General features: G+C 58.6%; 1 protein-coding gene across 2 annotated transcripts; it reads left to right on the plus strand.

The window, feature by feature from the left end:
- Positions 1-7185: 7185 nt before the first annotated feature.
- OSGIN1 (oxidative stress induced growth inhibitor 1) lies at positions 7186-18109 on the plus strand. 2 transcript variants are annotated; one of them, XM_045796095.2, is made up of 6 exons: positions 7186-7329; positions 11295-11399; positions 12810-12946; positions 13800-13991; positions 14255-14346; positions 16812-18109. In XM_045796095.2, exons 2-6 carry the CDS (start codon positions 11333-11335, stop codon positions 17758-17760), a joined length of 1437 nt encoding a protein of 478 aa, XP_045652051.1. In that variant the 5' UTR covers positions 7186-7329; positions 11295-11332; the 3' UTR covers positions 17761-18109. The 2 variants fall into 2 exon arrangements, with proteins under 2 accessions (XP_045652051.1, XP_087726770.1); XM_087870644.1 differs by having other exon boundaries at positions 7214-7329; positions 11300-11399.
- Positions 18110-19306: the final 1197 nt, after the last annotated feature.

Here is a 19306-nt window from a genome sequence, read left to right on the forward strand (position 1 = left end):
GGGGCTCCCAGTTCGCCGGCAGGACCCACAGAGGCAGGGACAAGGGGGGGCCCAGTTTTCTGAGGGATGAGGCACGTGCTAACGCTCCAGCCCCAGGCCGCGGGTTACTTACAGATTCTGAGCCCATGGGGAGAGGAGCAGCACCCCAGGGGCCGAGCGTGGGTTCCCCAAGAGCAGTGGAGTCAGATGGCTGTCGTTCTCTGCCTGACTCTATCTATGGGCCCAGACAGATGGAATTTCTCGTCCTTTCCTTCACTGGTTCAAAAACCCGAGGGAATCACCCAGAAGCCTTGCAAAAATGCTGGCTGTGGGCTCCCCGTTCTAGTGGAGCCAGGTGGGGCCTTGAGCCTCTGAGTTTCTAATAAGTTCCCAGGTGCTGCTGCTGCTGGTCTGGGGACCACATTTTCAGAACCCCCGCCCTTGAGGAAGTTTGGGGGGGATAGGGGTGTGGGCTGGGTGGCTGGAAAACAGGCAGGTCCAGAGTCACATGAATGGCCGCCCAGAATGAGAATGTCCGAATGGGGGAACACAGAAGTGAGGGGTGTCCACCACCCCCTGAGAACCCTCAGCATGCCAGGCCATGAGCTACCTGGGGGACGGGTATTATATGGATAAGGAGACTGAGGCTCAGAGAAGTGAAGTAACCCACGCAAAGACACGTAGCTTCTAAGCTCCAGAGCGAATGCACAACCCAGAGTCTCTGACTCCACAGACACTGTTCACTCACCCCTCTGCCAATCAGAACCGTGTCTACTGGAGGAGGGGTCTCTGCTAGTGTGCCACAGGGCTCTGTCTTCAACCTTGGCCAATTCACAGTTGGCCCAAGATGTAAACATATGGGAGGCATGCGAATCCCGCCGTATAATAGGAAGCATAGGATAAAAAGAGGGCTTTATTCATGCTCAGAAATGTTTTAAGAATCTATCAGGAGGGGTGCCTGGGTGGCTCAGTCGTTAAGCGTCTGCCTTCGGCTCAGGGCGTGATCCCGGCGTTCTGGGATCGAGCCCCACATCAGGCTCCTCCGCTGGGAGCCTGCTTCTTCCTCTCCCACTCCCCCTGCTTGTGTTCCCTCTCTCGCTGGCTGTCTCTCTCTCTCTGTCGAATAAATAAACAAAATCTTAAAATAAAAAAAAAGAATCTATCAGGAAAGTCTGAAAGCCACGAGATTCATTAACGTGTTTAGTCAGTATTGTCTGCGCTAGCCCTGTGTCCCAGCCCCTGTGCTAGACGCCGGCAGCATCCCAGTGAACTGAACCCAACACAGAAATCCTTGTCTCGAATTGTTTTTACTCAGGATGATTACTGCTGTTTATGACACGAAGGCAATGGAAAGGAAAGCCATCTGAGGCTCCTTGGCCTCAGCCATCCACCTCCCTTCCTCCATTTGCCCGGTGCCGCTGGGTTCCTGCCCCTGGGGCCGCGCAGCGGGTGGGCACCACCCCAGTGTCCAGGCTGCCCCTCCTGCTTCTGTCATCCTGAGCTTCCACGTCGCCTCTGGCTCCCAATCTGCTCCCTCCAAAGGCTGCCGAGTGTTTCTGTCTGGGCCTTTGCCACCACTCGCTGACCCGCAGACACGGAGGTTGCGCGCAGCCTCTGCTGGTAATAGCGGCGCTGTTTGGGGGCGGGGGGGGGGTGTCCTCCCAGTTTAGCAGAGCTGTTTTCCACGTGGGAGTTGCCCCAGGACTGGACTGACTCGCGGTATGGCGGTGCAGATGCATGAGACGAAATGCCAAGGGGGCAAATGTCAAATCCTCCACTGAGTTCAAAAGTCAGTGGCATAGAACCGAGGTGGGGAAACCGAGTCACGGTAAATGAGCAGGGTGACATTGAGTTTCGTCCAGTGGTTGAGTCAGTGGTGCTTTGGGGCTCCAGCGAGACCCCCACTGGGGTCACCAGCTATCCCCAGCAGTCCTGGTGGTCTGGCTCCTCTGAAGATATATTTCCCTTTTAGACCTCATGACTGTTCCTGCCGCTGCACAAGGAATGTGGCTTACAAAGGTCAGGCCTCAGTCTGGGAGGGGCGCTTGTGTGCTGGGCCCCTCCACAGGCCGGGTGGTTTCAGGCTGTGTTGATTCAGCTCATCCCCCAGCAGATGCAAGGACAGAAGCTTCCAGCCCCGCTGCACAAGCAGATTGCTGGTAAAACTCCCCGGGGCCAGCCGCACCCCAGCCCAGCGAGGTCAGAATCTCTGGGACGGGGACCTGGGTGTTAAGGTAGCTTCAAATTGTCACCAGGCCATTCCCATGAGCAGCGGGATGAGAAGGCTGCTCCGCTACCTGCATCGCACACACGAGGCAAGGGAAGCTCAGAGGGGTTAAGTCACTTGCCCTGAGTCACACAGCTGAAGGTGATGGAGTCAGAGTCCCAGTTGGTCTGACTCCTGGGCTGGACCCCCATCCACCCTGACTGCAGGCCAGGCACTCTCCTGCCATAACTTTCCCCCTAGTTTTTAAGGAGAGGAGGGGTGAATCAGGCAGCAGAGAATGTGGCTACAGGATGGGGCTGAGCCCCCCACCAGACTGGCCACCTGCGCAGACTCCCCTCTGGGGGCTGGCTCCACCCTCCGCCTGTGGCTCCTGACCTCCCAGTTCTCTCCGTGTTTTGGGGGAGGGAGGGCAGGCCGCTTCCTGCTTTGACCTCATTTCCCCAGGGATCTGTGGCGACTCCCTGGGTCATGAACCACGCTGGGCCAGGCCCTGGCAGCTCGCACCCCTGTCCCGGGGCGGTCTGTGTGGCTCTGCCACCAGACACACTTGAGTCTGAGTCCCCTCTGCCACTTCATGGGGAAGAGTGGCCTTGGGCAAGTCCCCCCCGGTTTCTTCATCTGTAAACTCTACTTGTTATTGAAAATATTTGCCTACCCCCTGGTTGTGGGGAGTCGGTGAGATAAGGTCGTGACAAAGCTTTGTAAATGGCAAAGGCAAATATTAGTTCTGGTGTCACGTGCCGGAAGGGCCTGGTCTCATCGAGCCAGGGCACCTGGTCACAGTCCCACTGTACTGCTGGCCGTGACTTCAGGCCACATTTACCAGGGCCTCGGCTTCCTCGCCTGTAGAATGGGAGAATAGTAGCACTGTGCAGCCTTTCCTCACTGGACTAGCATACAGATCAAATGCAGTGTGGGCACCTCAGCAAGAGGGCGACCGTGGTGGTAGGTAGGCCCTTCTGGAGAGTTCTTCAGGCCATGCATGCCTTTGTGCTCCAGGCAGGAAGGAGAATTTGTTCCTTCACTAATTCATTGTCTGCTTTTTCCCTGGAAGTGTCCAGACTCTGCAGTCCCAGCCCTGGGTTCAGGCCCCAGTTCTGTCACTCATGCTGTGTTACCTCAGGCTCAAGATTGGCCTGAGCCTCAGCTGTGTGTAAAGAACATTCCGTCTGCATTCTGTCTATAGCCTGGAGGTGTCCGGCAAGTGGCAATGCTGTGGGAGCCACCACAAAGGAGAAGGGAGGAGGAGGGGGCCGGGAGGAGCCCCTGGGAATAGTCCTAGGATTTTGCAGGGAAAGAGAAATGGTGGTTTGATGTGGGGGCACAGGGGAGCCTTACAATTCCAGGACCCCCAGGGAAGCAGCCTGAGGCTACCCTATCCTCCCTTCCACTGGTTCCCCAGCTCCCAAGCACCTGCAGGGAGCTTGGGGGAGGCCTGGGGGTGGGGTGGGGGTTGCTGTGTCTGAGCTCCTCCTTAGTGCTGGGCCACTCCCAAAGCTGTCACCACCTTGCGAGTCCAGTGCCCTGCTGGGAAAACTGAGGCTCAGAAGGGAAGCACCTCTCCCAGGGCACACTGCCCAGTCCTTGCAATGAATGTTCCAGATGCCCAACCGGTGTGGTTTCCCAGGGACCGAGAGGGTTCTTGGAACACGGTGGGGCTTTTGCTGCTGAATCCGGGAATGTCGCCATTGGCAGGAACAGCAGGTGCCCACGTCCAGTAGAAGGCTAATGAGAGCCCCATGTGTCAAGTGTCCAGTCGCCACATTAAATGCTTAAAAAAGAAACAGGTGTAGTTAATTTTAATAATATACCTTATTTAACCCAAGATCCCCAAGATATTTTCACTTTGACACGTAATCCACATAAACATTATTAATGAGGCGTTTTACCTTCCTTTTTTTATACTAACTCTTCAAAATCTAGTGTATTTTACACTTACAGGTGGGTTTGCCAATTACAGGCTGCCCAGCTAACTGAATTTCAGATAAACAATGAAAAAAAAATTTTTTTAGTGTAAGTATATCCTAAGTGTTGCGTGGTACGTATTTATACTCATACTTTTCTCTTACCTGAAATTAGTGGCCTGTGTGCCTGTAATTTTATTTGCTGCATCTCACAACCCTAGTTTCAGCAGCTCAGGGTCCAGAGGCTTACCAGCCACCTGAACTGGGGCTGGAGAAGGGGACAGGCAGGTGTGGAGGGATCGAGGCGCCCAGGAGAGCCCGAGAGAGCCGGTCACCCTAAAGTCAACCTGCAAAGACCTGCCTGGCTGCTTCCCTCTGCATGGCCCCCCAGCCATCATCCCCCTGTTGCCCGTGACATTATCTGTCTTTGCCTTGGTCGAGCTTTTTGGAAGCAACTCAGCACGCTCTATTTCCCACAATGTCCTGGCAGAGAAACAGGCAGCAGGGAAGAAAGTCCACATCTCACCCACAATTCTCTGTATCAGCAAATTTTCCAAATCCGGAAAAGGGGTCAGGGCCAGCGGGGGCAGTGGGGTGGGTCGGGAGGAAGGATGGGCCAGACCCAGAGATGGGGGACCCGGGAGCTCACCTCCTTCCCGGGCCTTCCTCTCTGGACCCCGAGCCTCAGCCTTGCCCCACGGCGGGAGTCTCTGACTCGTGGTTGTCTCTCTCTGCCTCAGTTTACACATCCAAACACACTGGGAAGTTGCAGTCCAGAGCCCTGGGATGGGGAAGTGGACACAGCCAGGCGGCTGCTGGGGAAAGATGCAGCCCACTCAAGAGGTATGTCAGAAGGAAGCTACCCTCCCCGGGCTGTCCCTGGGTTCCTGGCGCGTGGGGGGTGCACATTCCGAGGGTCCGGGAATATTGGAACAGAGGCCCACAGAGGTAGGCCAAGGTCACACAGCATGCCTGTAAAGGGCTAGAAGCCAGCGAGGGAGCTGGGGCCCAGAGCAGTGGGCTTCCAGCTGCCCCTGCCACAGGCCGTGTACTGCGCGTGACCCCAGGAGAAGAGGACTAGGAAGGCCACCTTCCCCTGGGTAAAATGAGGCTGCAAGGGGGCAGTGCCTTACAGAACCCAACCCGCCCAGGGGGCTGAACCCAGAGCCCCTCTCACCCAGCTCACCACAGGCATGGTGCAGCCCATCACATGATTTGTGGGGCCCCGGGCAACATGAAAACAAGCGACCCCCCCGCATTCAACAACGAATAAGGATTTTAAAGTGGCGACAGCAGAGCGTGACACCCAGTGCAGGGCCCTTTTGAGAGCGGGCTCAGTCGTAGGCACAGGGCAGGTACCCATGAGCCCCTAGGAAGAGGTGCTCCCCTCACACCTGGCCTGGAGCAGCCACCTTCCCAGGCTCATGTCCCCTAATCTCCTCCCTAAATCCAGGGTCTCCCTTCTCAGCCCTGCTCTTTATGCTGTGCCCCCAATCCCTCAATCCCTTGGTTCCCCCACCCCCAGCCTCCAGCCAGCTCACCTCACCCCCCTCCCCACCTCAGCCTCTCCTCCCCCTACTCAGTCTCTCCCTGCTGGTCCCAGTGGGACTGGACGCCAAACCCTGTCCCCAAAAGAGTCCCACAGCCCGACCTGGTCCCTGCCCACCCACCCCACCCCACCCCACCCCTGTCCCCCCTCCCACTTCCCTGTGCATATTCTGCGCTGTGCGTATCCCAGCCCCATCCCCTGCGGCCACCAGACCCTGGAAAGAGACGCACAAACGATAAGGGGCACTGAAACATTCCATAATCAGGACCCACAGTGCTGCGTTCCTGTGATATTTTTAAAAATCAAGAGTAATGCCAAATTTCCGGGATAAAGAACATAGCAAAGTTTTAAATAAAGACAGCATCAGTATTCTGATTTTTCTGTTTGCACCAGGCTCCAATATGGCTCAGCATGGCACTGTTACAGACCCTGTTTGGTTCTGAAATTTTAATATTTTGTTTATCATCCACTTTTTGCATTACTCTTGACTTTTTTCAAAAGTTCATTTATTTAAGTAATCTCTGCACCCAACATGGGGCTCGAACTCATAACCCCAATATCAAGAATCGCACACTGCTGGGACTGGCAGGTGCCCCTAATTCTGATTTTCCAAAAAATTTTGCACTAAAACACAATTTTCTTCATCACTGTTTTGGGTGTCCCTTAAATCTTGCGTGCAAATTGAGTACCTCACTTGCCTCCCACAGGCCCCTCAGCTCCAGGGAAGTCCCCAGAGAGGAAAGGACGACGGGGTTAGCAATCACATCAGTGACGAAAATCACAGCTGATGTGCACTGAGGTCTGTGGACCAAGTACTGTTCCAACGCTACCCCTTCTTCCCTCCCTTCCTTCCTGAGCACCTACTATGTGCTGAGCACCATTCTAGATTCGGGATAAAGCGGACACAGAAAAACTTCCCGGCCCCCGCAGAGCCCACATCCTGGCCTGGTGAGAGAAACAATGAAACACTAAGTAAGGATCAGCAAAATGAGAGGTGTGCAGAGAAAAAAATAACCCAGAAAGGAAGACACCAACCAGGGAGCCGGCTTCATGTTTTAGGTGTGGGATCTAAGAATGGCATCACCTAACTGCCACACCCACCCCAGGAGGGAGAGCCTGTTCGTTGGCCCCATTTTTCAGATGAGAAAACTGAGGCAGCTTGCCCAGGAAGTGGCAGAGTCAGATTCTCACCCTGGACAGGCTGATGCCGAAGGCTTTATATGGGGTGGTGCAAGTCTGAGCGGAGAAGGGCGGGGGAACCAAGTGCAACCAGGGTGTCTTTCTCCACTTCAAGGGCCACCTCCCTAGGAGAAAAGGCCGGATTGGTTGGGTCGGGGCCCTTGGGTCCTCTGTTTACTGACCCAGCCCCCCCAGGGGGTGGCGCCTGGCACCCCCACCACACCCCCCACGGCCGGCCCCTTTAAGGCCGGCCGTGGGTCTAGTGCAAGTTCATTCATCCAGGAGCCCCTGCTGACTCACGCTTATGAAAGTGGTTTTCGTGGCCCCGCCCCCGCCCGCCTCCTCCCGGGCCGTGAAATACCCCGGCCTCCCCGCCTCGCACAGCCTCCTCGGTCCCCACGGGGAGACGGCCTCCTGCTCCGCCGCCGCTCCGAGAGTCGGCCCTCCCGCCGCGCGCCAGCCCAAGCTCCCCGCGCCCCCGCTCCGGTCGGGTGAGTGGCCTGAGCAGGGCGAGCGGGTGGGAGACAGGGGAGGGGGGGCCCCGCGGGCCCGGCGGGACGCTCTCCCCGCAGCCGGCGCCTCGGTCCCCAGGTGCCCGGCCCCCTCGGCTGCAGCCGCCCCGGCCCACGTGACGCCGCTCCCGGCAGGAAAGGGAGGTGTGGCCGCCCGGGCGCGGTGCCCGCCGCCCAGGCCACTGGGTCCTGCGGCCGGGCTGGGTGCGCCTCTCGTCCGCCCCCTGTGGTCCTGGGCACTTGGCGCCTGACAGCTTGGGGTGCTGAGCACGGGGCGGGGGGTGGCCCCAGGTGGGGGAGGCTCCGGAGGGAGGGGGCGCAACCCGGTGGCCCCGAGGCTGCGGGCAGGTAGCAGTCATGTCCACCCACCGTCCTCACCCTCACTCTGCCTCAGCCTTCTGTCGCTTTCTTGGTGGCACTGTCACCACGCTCTTTCTGCAGAGAGGCCTTGCCCACTGTCTGACAGGTACGGCGGGCAGGACTTGCACTCGTGGGCGTCGTCTGGCACATTCCTGGGCCAGAGGCCTCCTCCCGCCCCATCGTGGTCTCTCCCTCTGGCCCAGGGATAAGAACGCCCTCCGGCTGGGTGGGCGCGGGCGTGTCTCAAAGTCAAGTGCAGCCGTACAGGTGTCCCGGAGGCTCAGAGCAGTTTTAGCTCTGGCAACCCTAGAAGTAGGGGAGCTACAAACTTCAAGGAAACATCACGTCATTTAATGCTGCCAATATTCCCATTTCTTCTGCGCTTATTTGCTTCTGTGAATGACAGTCTCTCTCGGGAGCTGTTTGCAGTTGGCACTTGCTGTCTTCAGCCAGGAAGGACTCAAAAAAAAAGTTAACATTAAAAGTTGGCCATTCCAGGGGCGCCTGGGTGGCACAGCGGTTAAGCGTCTGCCTTTGGCTCAGGGCGTGATCCCGGCGATCTGGGATCGAGCCCCACATCAGGCTCTTCTGCTATGAGCCTGCTTCTTCCTCTCCCACTCCCCCTGCTTGTGTTCCCTCTCTCGCTGGCTGTCTCTCTCTCTGTCAAATAAATAAATAAAATCTTTAAAAAAAAAAAAAAAAAGTTGGCCATTCCAACGCCACAAAACTAAAACGCCATAAATGAAAATGAAAATAGTTTCAGATTCTTCGCAGTCACTTGGCAATGTGCTCATTCTTCCAAGGTAATGAGAGCTCTCAGCTGCTCGGGGACCTCGGGACATTGCACAGGAAGTGACCTCGGGGTGATGACCTCATGTATGTGGCATCTAGAGGCTTCTGGGAGGGAGCACTGAGCTTGGAGCCCAAAAGCCCTGGTGGTAAATGGGTCCCTCCAACCCCCGGGAAGCAGGATAAGAGGGAAACCAAGGGCTCCCAGGAGTGCCTCTCGCACTGAGAGGGGGATGGTGGTGAAGAGGGGTGTGGGGACCGTCAAAGGGACAAGGGAGGTGAAGGGCGTAGCCCAGGGTGGGCGTGCTTTGGGGGGCTATGGGGAGTTCAGGTGGACTCAAACCCCGGGGGGTCAAACTTGATCTGTCACCCACTGGCTGTATGACCTCGGGGGCATGGCCTCACCTCCCTGAGTCTCAGTCTTCACATCAGTGAAGTGGGTTGCCATGAGAATTAAAGTTGTAAGGCATAGGGAGCTCTCAGCAAGGACATCGCATGGGTCCCCATTGCTGTTTATTCCTGGGGACAGTAGAGACGAGGGGTGGGACCCTGGGATTGTTTGGAGGTTCCAGGAGAGCGTGCTGGGGGAACTGCAGTCCTGCTCCCCAGCGCCACCAGGCTCACCCAGTGCCCCACGGGTACTGAGAAACTTCTCCCTCCCCACTGGGAACGTGGCCCCTGGCCTCCCTCCCCGCCGGCAGTGGAAACAGAGCAGAAGGGTGAGCAGGGACAGATGGGCATGCTGCGCTCTCTGCCCACTGGCAGAAGCTGTCACACCCTGTCACTCTGCACTCTCGAGCCCAGCTCGATGACCTCAGCTGCCCTATCTGTAATATGGGAGTGCGTGGAAGAGTACGCACTTAAATGAGGATTCAATGAGTTCACGTGTATGAAGTGTTTAGAACATGCTTGCTCCCTAGCCAGCTCTTCATAGACATGCGCGAATGTTAGCCGTTTGTGTGATTGGTGGGGTTCATGATGGTGACGCCACCCCCAAATCCTCTCCCCAGCAGACGGCACGGCCCCTGCAGGGACCCTGGTGTGGAGAAGGCTTCGCAGTCCCCGCTGCCACCTTTCATCTCCTTTGGCCCGGGGGCTCCCCCAGACAGGAGGAGGAGGCTGTCAGTGGCCCTGGGCCCCGGGGCCCAGCGAAGGCAGGGAGGGCTGTTCTCAGGATGAGGGAGTCCCTGACATGCCACCTGACGTGACACTTCCCGCCGTGTGTCCTTCAGCTCTGAGCCTCCCTTTCCTCACCAACGGTGACACCGCTCACATCTCAGGGCTGCCGGACCCCGTGCTGTCACTTAGGTCAAACCCCTTGCACACTGTAAAGTGTGGTCTGTTGTCGTCACTGGTGGAGTTTTCTTACCGGCCCGTCTGTGGGGAACTGTTCCTTGTCCATCTGCTCGGGACCTGCCTGGGGGCAGATGCTGGGGTTTCTGTCACTCTGCACATATCCGAGGTCATATTCTGGCCTCGGTCATGTTTGGTCACTGGTCAAGATTTTTTCTTACAAGTGTGAATTAGTTGCCCACTTTCCAAATCAGAGAATGCACATAAAAATCGGAATTCTGCCTTCCCTGGAAGAATTCTGAAAGCAGTGACCCTGGGTCCCCATCCCTGGGTGTCCAGGCCATGTGACTGCCCATGCACTCTTTTACACGTGTGTGTGACCCTGGGCTGAGCCCCGGCTCTCCCTGGGGCAGGCCAGTGGCTGGCATGGGGCACACACAGGAAAAGCGTCAGCACCAGTGTCAAAGCCAGCTCCGTGACGCTGAGCAGCTGTGCGTGCTCTCTGGGCTCTGGCCTCTCTGGGTCTGTGACGGGGGATCATAAGCGACAGCGCTTTCTGCGTGGGCAGCGAGGAGCACATGAGGAGTCGCTAGGTCCGCGCTAAAAGCCACACATTCCTCACACGCTTGTGTGGATGTTGCCTTGTCGCCCTCAGGAGGGCAGGGTGTGGGCAGTGGGTGAGGTCGGAGGCCCCGTTAGCTGGGTTTGGGGGATGTGGAGCAGATGGGTCTGGACCCTCCTCCCACACCTGCGGCCCCAAGAACAGGGTTTAGTTCCCTGTGAGTGATGTGATGTGCGCCTATGGCCAGCAGGGGGCGCTGTTGTTCCAGAGACAAGACCGGTTACCAGGTCCACCTGTTCCAACTGAGCCCCTGCAGCTGGCAATGGGCACTGGTCCTTGCCCAGGGGTACCTTTGCTCCACCCAGTGCTTCACGGCCATTGCCTCAGTGTGTCCCCCAACAACCTGATGGGGTAGAGACTACTATTCCCATTTTATAGATGAGGAACCAGACCCAGAGAGGTCCAGGAATGGGCCTGTGGTCACCAGCGAGGAAGCACCTTGCCGGGTGATGGCTCCAAAGGCCACCGGCTGCACCGGAGACCTGAGGGCTGGATTGTGGGGTGGGGGCTGCAGTGATCACGAAAGCGCTGAGCAGGGCTTGCCCCCAGGCGAGGCAAAGGAGGCCTTGCAGAAGATGGACCATAAGTTTTGGGGATTGTTATTGTCTGCTGGTGAAATGGGGAGAGTGGGGTGAGGCTTAGAGCTGGAGGTGACAGGCTGGAGGAGGGGACCCTGCCTAGTGGGGTGGGGGGAGGAGGTTTGTTTGAAATGGAACAGGTGTGAGGAGGAGAGAAGGAACAGGGGAGTGGCATCCCGGCAGGCCTCAGCAAGGACCTTGGACTTGACCCTGAGGGCCACGGGACAACACCTCATAGCTGGGAAGGGAGTGCATGACACCCCAAGCTCACGGAGTGGCCCTTCCTCCCCCCTTGCCCCCAGGTCAGCTGCCAGCTGCGAGTCCCCCACCAGCCACAGCCATGAGCACCTGGAGGAAGGGCCACCTCGGCACCAGCAGCTCGGAGCCCCTCACGGTCATCGTCATCGGTGAGTGTGTGCAGGGGGAGGGGCCGCACTGAGCCCCTGGGGTGGAAGGTCAGGAGCCAGGCAGGCCCAGGCCCGGCCTTTCTTTACAAAAGTTGTCTTTAAAATTGGCCGTCAAGCATTCAGGACATGCCTGGTGCTATGCCTAGCAATTTATAAAATGTGATTCCCTCCAAGAACCCGCAAAGCTGGAGCAGAATGGTCCGCTGAGGCTGCCCAGTGAGGGCAAGGGGGCCCTGGTCCTAAGTCTGCAGCGGTCCCCGTGCTTACCCCATGCCTGGCATTCTGCTAGGGGGACGTGGCCGAAGCATGTGGTTCCTGCCCTCGGGTCTGCAAACCGGGGACAGGCGCCCCTCCCCTCATCAGTGGCCATTCCTGTAAATCAGAAACAGCTGAAGAGCAGTGCTCACGTGCGGGGTGTCCTGAGGGCGCTCTACAGACGGGTACTGTCCGGCTCAGCACAAGATAAGGCGGGGCGGGGGAAGCCGATAAGAAGAGAAGCGATGTCACGAGGGGAAATGCCCAAGCAGCGCCACAGATGAGCGGTGTGATTCCTTCAGGCTTGGGAACTGGGGGCCCCACAGGTGGCTCTGCACCCCTCCTTAGCCCCTCCCCAAGTTCACCCCCAGAGCCCAGGAATCTATCCTGTGATACTTTACTTCTCCGTCTGACCAGCCGCACAGCCCTGGGAGGACAGGACAAGTAGCGATCCTAGCATCTCTGTCATGTTGCTGTGTGTCCACAAGCAAGTTACTTAACCTCTCTGAGCCCCAGCTCCCTCAAGCATGAAAGGGCGAAAGGGTAGCCGGCACCCCGCTGTTATGGGGGGGCACAAAATGGGCTCGTGCACTTCAGGGCTTCGTGGGGGACCTGCTCCAGCAGCAGCCTCTGTCACGTCTTGCTGTTGTGTTGCTAAAACCCCTTGACACAGAGTAGGCACTCTGTAAACGTCCATAGTTATCACTTGTGCCCCGCTGTTGTCACGTAGTACCCCATAGGCTCTCCGCGGTCGGTTCTATTTTTTTTTTCTTTTTTTAGATTTTATTTATTTATTCGACAGAGATAGAGACAGCCAGCCAGAGAGGGAACACAAGCAGGGGGAGTGGGGGAGGAAGAAGCAGGCTCATAGCGGAGGAGCCTGATGCGGGGCTCGTTCCCATAACGCCGGGATCACGCCCTGAGCCGAAGGCAGACGCTTAACCTCTGTGCCACCCAGGCGCCCCCCGCGGTTGGTTCTTACTTCCTTATATTATTATGCACGGTGCCTGACACACGCTAAAGACTGACTTACTGTTTCATTTTTATGAATAAAGAGCAAATCAGGGAACCAATCTGGTCAAGAGCAAAGCCCTGGGAGCTGTGGGTCTGTGGCACCTGATAGCACTGCCCTCTGACCCCACCCTCTCTCCTCAGGCAATGGCCCCTCGGGCATCTGCCTGTCCTACCTGCTGTCGGGCTACACCCCCTACGTGAAAGCAGACGCCGTGCACCCCCACCCACTGCTGCACAGGAAGCTCACCGAGGCCCCGGGCGTCTCCATCCTGGACCAGGTGGGCCAGGGCTCTGGGCGCCGGGGGGGGGGGGGGGCACGGCCACCCTGGGAAGCAGGGCAAAAATGAAAAGACACGTTTGTGAGACACGAGACCCAACGAGGAATGTGAGTGGCCGCACGTCAGGCCGGGAAACTGTGAGAGAGGAAGCAGGGCTGTCTTTTGGGCCCTGCAAATGCCACACCTGCTTGTCCCACGTGCCCTAGACCGGTGGGTCTACACCTGCTCTCCCGGGCGCACTTGGCAATATCTGGAGACGATGGCAGTTGTCACAACTGGAGCGGTGGCACTCCTGACTCACAGGGTCGCGGCCAGGGATGCCATTTAACCCCCTGCAGTACACGGGCCAGCGCCCACCGCAGAGCGCAAGCTGCCCAAATGTCATTAGTACCGAAGTTGAGACATCCTGCCTGAATACTTCGGTTCACTACCCCCTGCCCAAGAGGACTTGCCAATCCTCCATCCATGCCCCTTGCCTTCCAGAAGGCCACTCATCGTCCACCCCCCACTTCCGACATCATCCATCCTCCTAGCTCCTCCCCCCCTCAAGTTGACTGATGAGGAAGTAAGCTGCCGTTTGGTCTAGATCAGCATTTTTCAAAATGCCTTCTATAGGACATTAGTGCCTCAGAGAAGATGTTCCTACTCCAGTAAGTCTGAGAGAGATTGGTTTGGCAAAACTAAACAGGTAAATTGGGCTGCAGGACTTGTCAGAGCCTTTAACTTGTTGATGTGCAATATCTACTTCTATGAGGCAGCATTTTCCAAGCTTGTCTGACCACCCTGATATGGTGGGAATGCAAGACGGGGCAGCCTTGCTCCAGTGCCCCTCTGACCTATGCACCACCTCCAGGACCTGGATTACCTGTCTGAAGGCCTTGAAGGCCGGTGCCAAAGCCCTGTGGCCCTGCTCTTTGATGCCCTCCTGCGCCCAGACACAGACTTTGGGGGAACCATGGAGTCCGTTCTCACCTGGAAGCACCAGAAGGAGCGAGCCATCCCCCACGTGGTCCTAGGCCGGAACCTGCCTGGAGGAGCCTGGCATGTGAGTGGGGGCTGGGAGAGGGTGAGAGGGGCTTTGGGCCGAATCTACCCGAAGTCTTGGAGAGACTCCTTCCCGAGGGTTAGAACTCTTCCATTTCCGGACTTTCCCTATTCCCTCCCCCTCCTGCTCTCCCACCCCCTCCTCTCCCACCCTCTCCACCTGCCCTTTCTGCAGCCACCCCAGCTAAGGCCTCCCATGTCCTTCCTCCCTACCGGGCTGGGGGCTCGAAGAGGCCTGGACCAACGGGCTCCTTTTGCACACAGTCCATTGAAGGCTCCATGGTGACCCTTAGCCAAGGCCAGTGGATGGGGCTCCCGGACCTGCAGGTGAAGGAGTGGGTGTGCAGGAAGAGAAGGTGAGGCAGCTCTGCAATGCCTGGGGTGGGCAGGGGCAACGGGCCACACCCCCACACTGAGCCCAGGAGCCAGAGGTATGGAGGCTCTGAGGCTCCCCTAGCCTGCCCTTCCTCTTACTCCAGGATGGGAAACTGAGGCTCAGAGGGGGAGAGGACTCGCCTGGGACCACAGGGGGCTGGGCTCACCCCAGGACTCCCTGCCAGTGCTCCCTCCACCTGAGGCACAACCTCCCCCCCCCGCACCCTGGGGAGCATCCCAGCCTCTAAGGAGGGCGTGGCAGCTGGCCCTGCCCTGAGCCTCTGGCCAGCCTCCCCCGTCCTCTGGCCTCCCTGCTGCCCTTCCCACCACTCAAGCCTGGCCTGGAATAATATTCTCCTTACTTCGAGGTCAGCTAATAGAATGCACTTCCTTTTTAAAAAATGCTCTTGCAATAGAAACGTAACCACACACAGAAAAGGAAGACAACGCAGCCCAACCCCACGCCTCTTCCTGTCGCGCTCCCATTTGGGGGTGTTTCCCCCATCTTGTTTCCTGCTCCATCATGACCACACGGCACACGTCTGACCGTCCTGGAGGAACACCTCAGTCACTGAACAAATGAATTCCAGTCCCTGCTCATCCTGGGGATCGAGGCAGAACGTTGCCCAGTGCTCCAGGGGGGCAACGAGGGGGTCACCACTTGGGTGGTGGCTGACCTTGTGAGATGTCCTGTTCCCTCTGACCCCAGGGGCCATGACAGGGACCTGTCATCCCCACCCAGCAACTCCATGTCACAAAGACTCTGTGTCCCTGTGGGTTTGGTAGGAAGATGTCCAGGCTGGTGGAGTGATGTGTTAACAGAGAAACAGGAACTTCAATTTTAATTGTAGACAAACCCTTTTATATCCTACTTGTAAATTCAACATTATGGCATAAGGATCTCACGTGGGGAAGACAGTGTTTGCAGCCATCCTTTTACGTGGCTGCGTAGTATTCCCGATTCAGCAGCTCTTCGTGCCCATTCCTGGGCAAGAGCCACACACCCCTGCCCTCCAGGGTGCCCCGCCCAGTCCTGGGCTTTCCTTCTGTCCCACCTGCCCTTCTTAGAAAGAACCCTGTACGTACTATCTTAGGATCATTCTCCGGGACAGTCTTTACTCAGAGAAGGGCAAGTGACAAACCCACAGTTCCAGTTTCAGAAGCAGACTGGCATGCTGGGCTGCATGGCAGCCTTGGGGGATGCGCTGTGAGCGGGCGCTAACGTCGGTCCTGGTGGGTGTCCTGTAGGATCCTCCTTTTTTTTTTTTTTTTTTTTTCAATTTGAGAGGTGGGGAGGAACACGAGAGGGGGGAGGAGCAGAGGGAGAGGGACAAGCAGACTGCGCTGAGTGCAGAGTCCGACTTGAGGCTTGATCTCACGACCCTGAGATCAGGACCTGAGCCAAAACCAAGAGTCAGACATTCACCCAACCGCACCACCCTGGCGCCCCACGTAGGATTCCCCTTAAGCGAGTTTCTCCTGAACAACGTGTCTGCAGTTGGAGAAAGTAACCCACCTGAGGCCACACAGGTAGACAGAGGGAGGAGCTGAGATCATGCCCAAGCCCACAGCTCAGCCACCTGGTGACACCAGCTTTGCGGTCATCACCCAGGGAGGGGTGGCAGTAAGAGCAAGAGGAACAACGCTGATAGTAAAGTAGTCTCTGCCGTCGCGGTGTGTGCGGGGCCTCGGCCAAGTGCTTTGCATGGGCTGTTTTTAAATTTGTGTGTTGTATTGAAACACGGCCGCCTATGGACGAGTGCGCAACTCCAGCACACGTGAGTGGACGGAATGTCTCAGCTCACACCTGCACTGCGGCCGCCCAGAATCAAAGCTAGACCTCCTACCCCCAGAAGCCCCCACACGGCCCCCTTCCTCCCGCCTGGGGGAGCCACTCCTTCACTTCTAACTTCATACATCAGCTTCACCTGTTTCTGAACATGATAGGAATGGGATCCCAGCATCTTTCTGTAGATGAGTATTTAGTCCTGGGGGGTAGTACTAGTGGCTGGCTGTCACCTGCCACTTACTATCTGGCGGGTTCTATCCTAAGATCTGTTCACACCATTGTCTCACCCTCTCAATAATCATGTGAAATCATTCCGTCACCGCCATCCTCCCCGTTGCACAAATGAGGAAACCAAGGCACGGAACATTTCAGGCACATAGCTCCCCAGCAGCAGAGCCAAGATTTGAACGCAGGCCACCTGGCTCTGGAGGCCACACTGTCACCCCCACCCTGATGAGATACCCAAATTTGCTTCATTTTCCACACGAGGAACTAGCTGGAGGCTCCAAGGGGGTAAACTGAGTCCCGCGGCAGGGGAGGCAGAGCCACAGTCCAGCTCCAGGGCCTGCCGCCTACCTGTTCACTGCTGTCGCACCTGATCTCCCCCACACCCTGGTCTGCTCTCTGATACCCTCCCTCCCCCATCCTTCCCTTCAGAGGTCTTCGTAACAGCCGGGCCACGGCTGGGGACATCGCTCATTACTACAGGGATTATGTGACCAAGAAGGGCCTGGGCCACAACTTCGTGTCCGGCGCTGTGGTCACGGCCGTGGAGTGGGGGACACCTGAGTCCAGTGGCTCTGGGGTCCGGGACCCCGGCCCCCTCTTCCAGGTGAGCGGCTTCCTGACCACCGAGGACCAGAGCCGGCAGCCCTTCTCCCTGTGCGCCCGCAACGTGGTCCTGGCCACGGGCACGTCCGACAGCCCGGCCCGGCTGGGCATCCCTGGGGAGGCCCTGCCCTTTGTCCACTATGAGCTTTCGGCCCTGGAGGCGGCCATGCGGGCGGGCACGGTGAGCCCCGCCTCGGACTCTGTCCTCATCGTGGGCGCGGGGCTGTCGGCCGCTGACGCGGTCCTCTACGCCCGCCACTACAACATCCCTGTGATCCACGCCTTCCGCCGGCCCGTGGACGACCCCGGCCTGGTCTTCAACCAGCTGCCCAAGATGCTGTACCCCGAGTACCACAAGGTGCACCAGATGATGCGGGAGCGGTCCATCCTGTCGCCCAGCCCCTACGAGGGCTACCGCAGTCTCCCCGAGCACCAGCTGGTGCTGCTCAAGGAGGACCGCCAGGCCGTGTTCCAGGACTCCCAGGGCCTCCAGAAGGTCTTCGGTGTTGCCCTGGTGCTGGTGCTCATCGGCTCTCACCCCGACCTCTCCTTCCTCCCCGGGGCAGGTGCGAACCTGGCCATGGACCCTGACCAGCCCCTGAGCGCCAAAAGGAACCCCATTGATGTGGACCCTTTCACTTACCAGAGCGCCCGCCAGGAGGGCCTATACGCTGTGGGGCCACTGGCGGGGGACAATTTTGTGCGGTTTGTGCAGGGTGGGGCCCTAGCGGTGGCCAGCTCCCTGCTGAGGAAGGAGGCCAGGAAGCCACCCTAGCGCCTGGCCCGGCCTTCTCGTACCCAGGCCCTAAAGAGGAAGGGAGATTCCTACAGCCCCGCTGGACACCCCAGTGAGGGAAGGGGGCCTCTCCTGGCAGGAGACAGGAGGGTCCCTGAGCCCATGCAATAGGCCTCTCGGATGAAGAGGAGTGGGGAACCAGGCTGCCTGGACTGGGACTAGTGCCCAGAGTGGGAACAGAGGCTGCAGGCCAGGGTAGGCTGTGATTTGGGGTGAAAGCTGCTGGTATGAATTGGGGTCACCAGGGCCAGCTGAGCACTGAGCCAAGAGGACTCCAGGCCTTACTCCTTCCAGACTCGGGTCCCAATTAAACCAGTGCCTGCCTCCACTCATGTTTCTGAGGATTCTGTGTGTGGGAAGGGGGCTGGGCGCCCCGGGGTGGGGGGGACACAGGGCCATATGGGAGGTCTTTGGGCTGGAGAGTTTTGTGACAAGGGATGGTGCCCCAAGTCGAGGCACAGCTGTGTTAGGGAAGTAAGGGGAGGGAATGTGGGGGTATCCTGGGGAGGCTTTCACAGCCACTGCCCGCCCCTCTAGCCTAGTCCCTGCCCCTCTCCCACGCTCCCTCCCAGCCATGCTGTCTCTTTTCAGTCCCTCATGCTCCCCATCGTTGCACCTGCCACAGGGTCTCTGCAGGGGCCCCGTCTCCTGCCCAGTCCTTCCACTCTCTCAACCTAAGGATCACTCCCTCCACATGTCTTCCTCTGCCATGAGCCCCTCCATAGCCACCAGGACAATCCCCTGTTCGTGGCCCAAGGTTCATGGCAGTTCAGTATTAATGGTTCATTTATCTATGGAATCACTCCAGTATCTGACTCTGCCCACTTGGATCTAGGTTCCAGGAGGCCAAGGACACCCCCCTACCAGTCCCTTTAGTGCAACCCAGCGCCTGTCACGGGCCTTAACTCGTCCTTTGGACAGATGGATGAGGGGTGGATGGGGTATGAGGGGAAGAGGGCGTTCTGGGGCACCAGTTTGAGCGCTGTGCTATGGAAGGGGTAGGTTTGAGGGGGCATTCAGGCCCCCGGGAGTAGTGGGGGAGGCCCAGCGCGTGGGCATTGGTCCCTAGAGCTGCAGCCAGCAGAGGGCGCTCCGGGCTCGCCGGACACCTGCGCTCCGGCCCTTGCGTCGGCGCCACGGGTAGGGTGGGGGAACCTTCGGGAGGGGGGCAGCGGGAGACTTTCGGGGGGTGGCCCCCAGGGAGCCCCTGGCTGCGCTGCCAGACGCCCACCGACCCCACGCCTCCTGGGCAGCCCCTTCCGTGGCCGGGCTGGGGTCCAGCCCCCAGCACCGTGCCCCCGCGGTTAAACCCCTGCAGCCGCGCCCGGCTCCCGGGGGTGGGGGGGCGGGGACGGTGGACACGAGGCACGTGGCTCGGGGTCCAGGCGGAGCGCCCCCCCCTCCGTCCCCCGGCGCCGGCCCGTCCCCGCGGTGGCCGCGGCCGCGGGGCAGAGGGAGGAGGGCGGGGCGGCGCCGGCGGTGGCAGCGGGGAGGGGTCGCGCGGGGGCGGGCCGCGGGCCGGGCG

This window comes from Ursus americanus, chromosome 21 (genome assembly GCF_024610735.1).
Source record: "Ursus americanus isolate L20-20 chromosome 21, mUrsAme1.1.p, whole genome shotgun sequence".
Taxonomy (NCBI): domain Eukaryota; kingdom Metazoa; phylum Chordata; class Mammalia; order Carnivora; family Ursidae; genus Ursus; species Ursus americanus.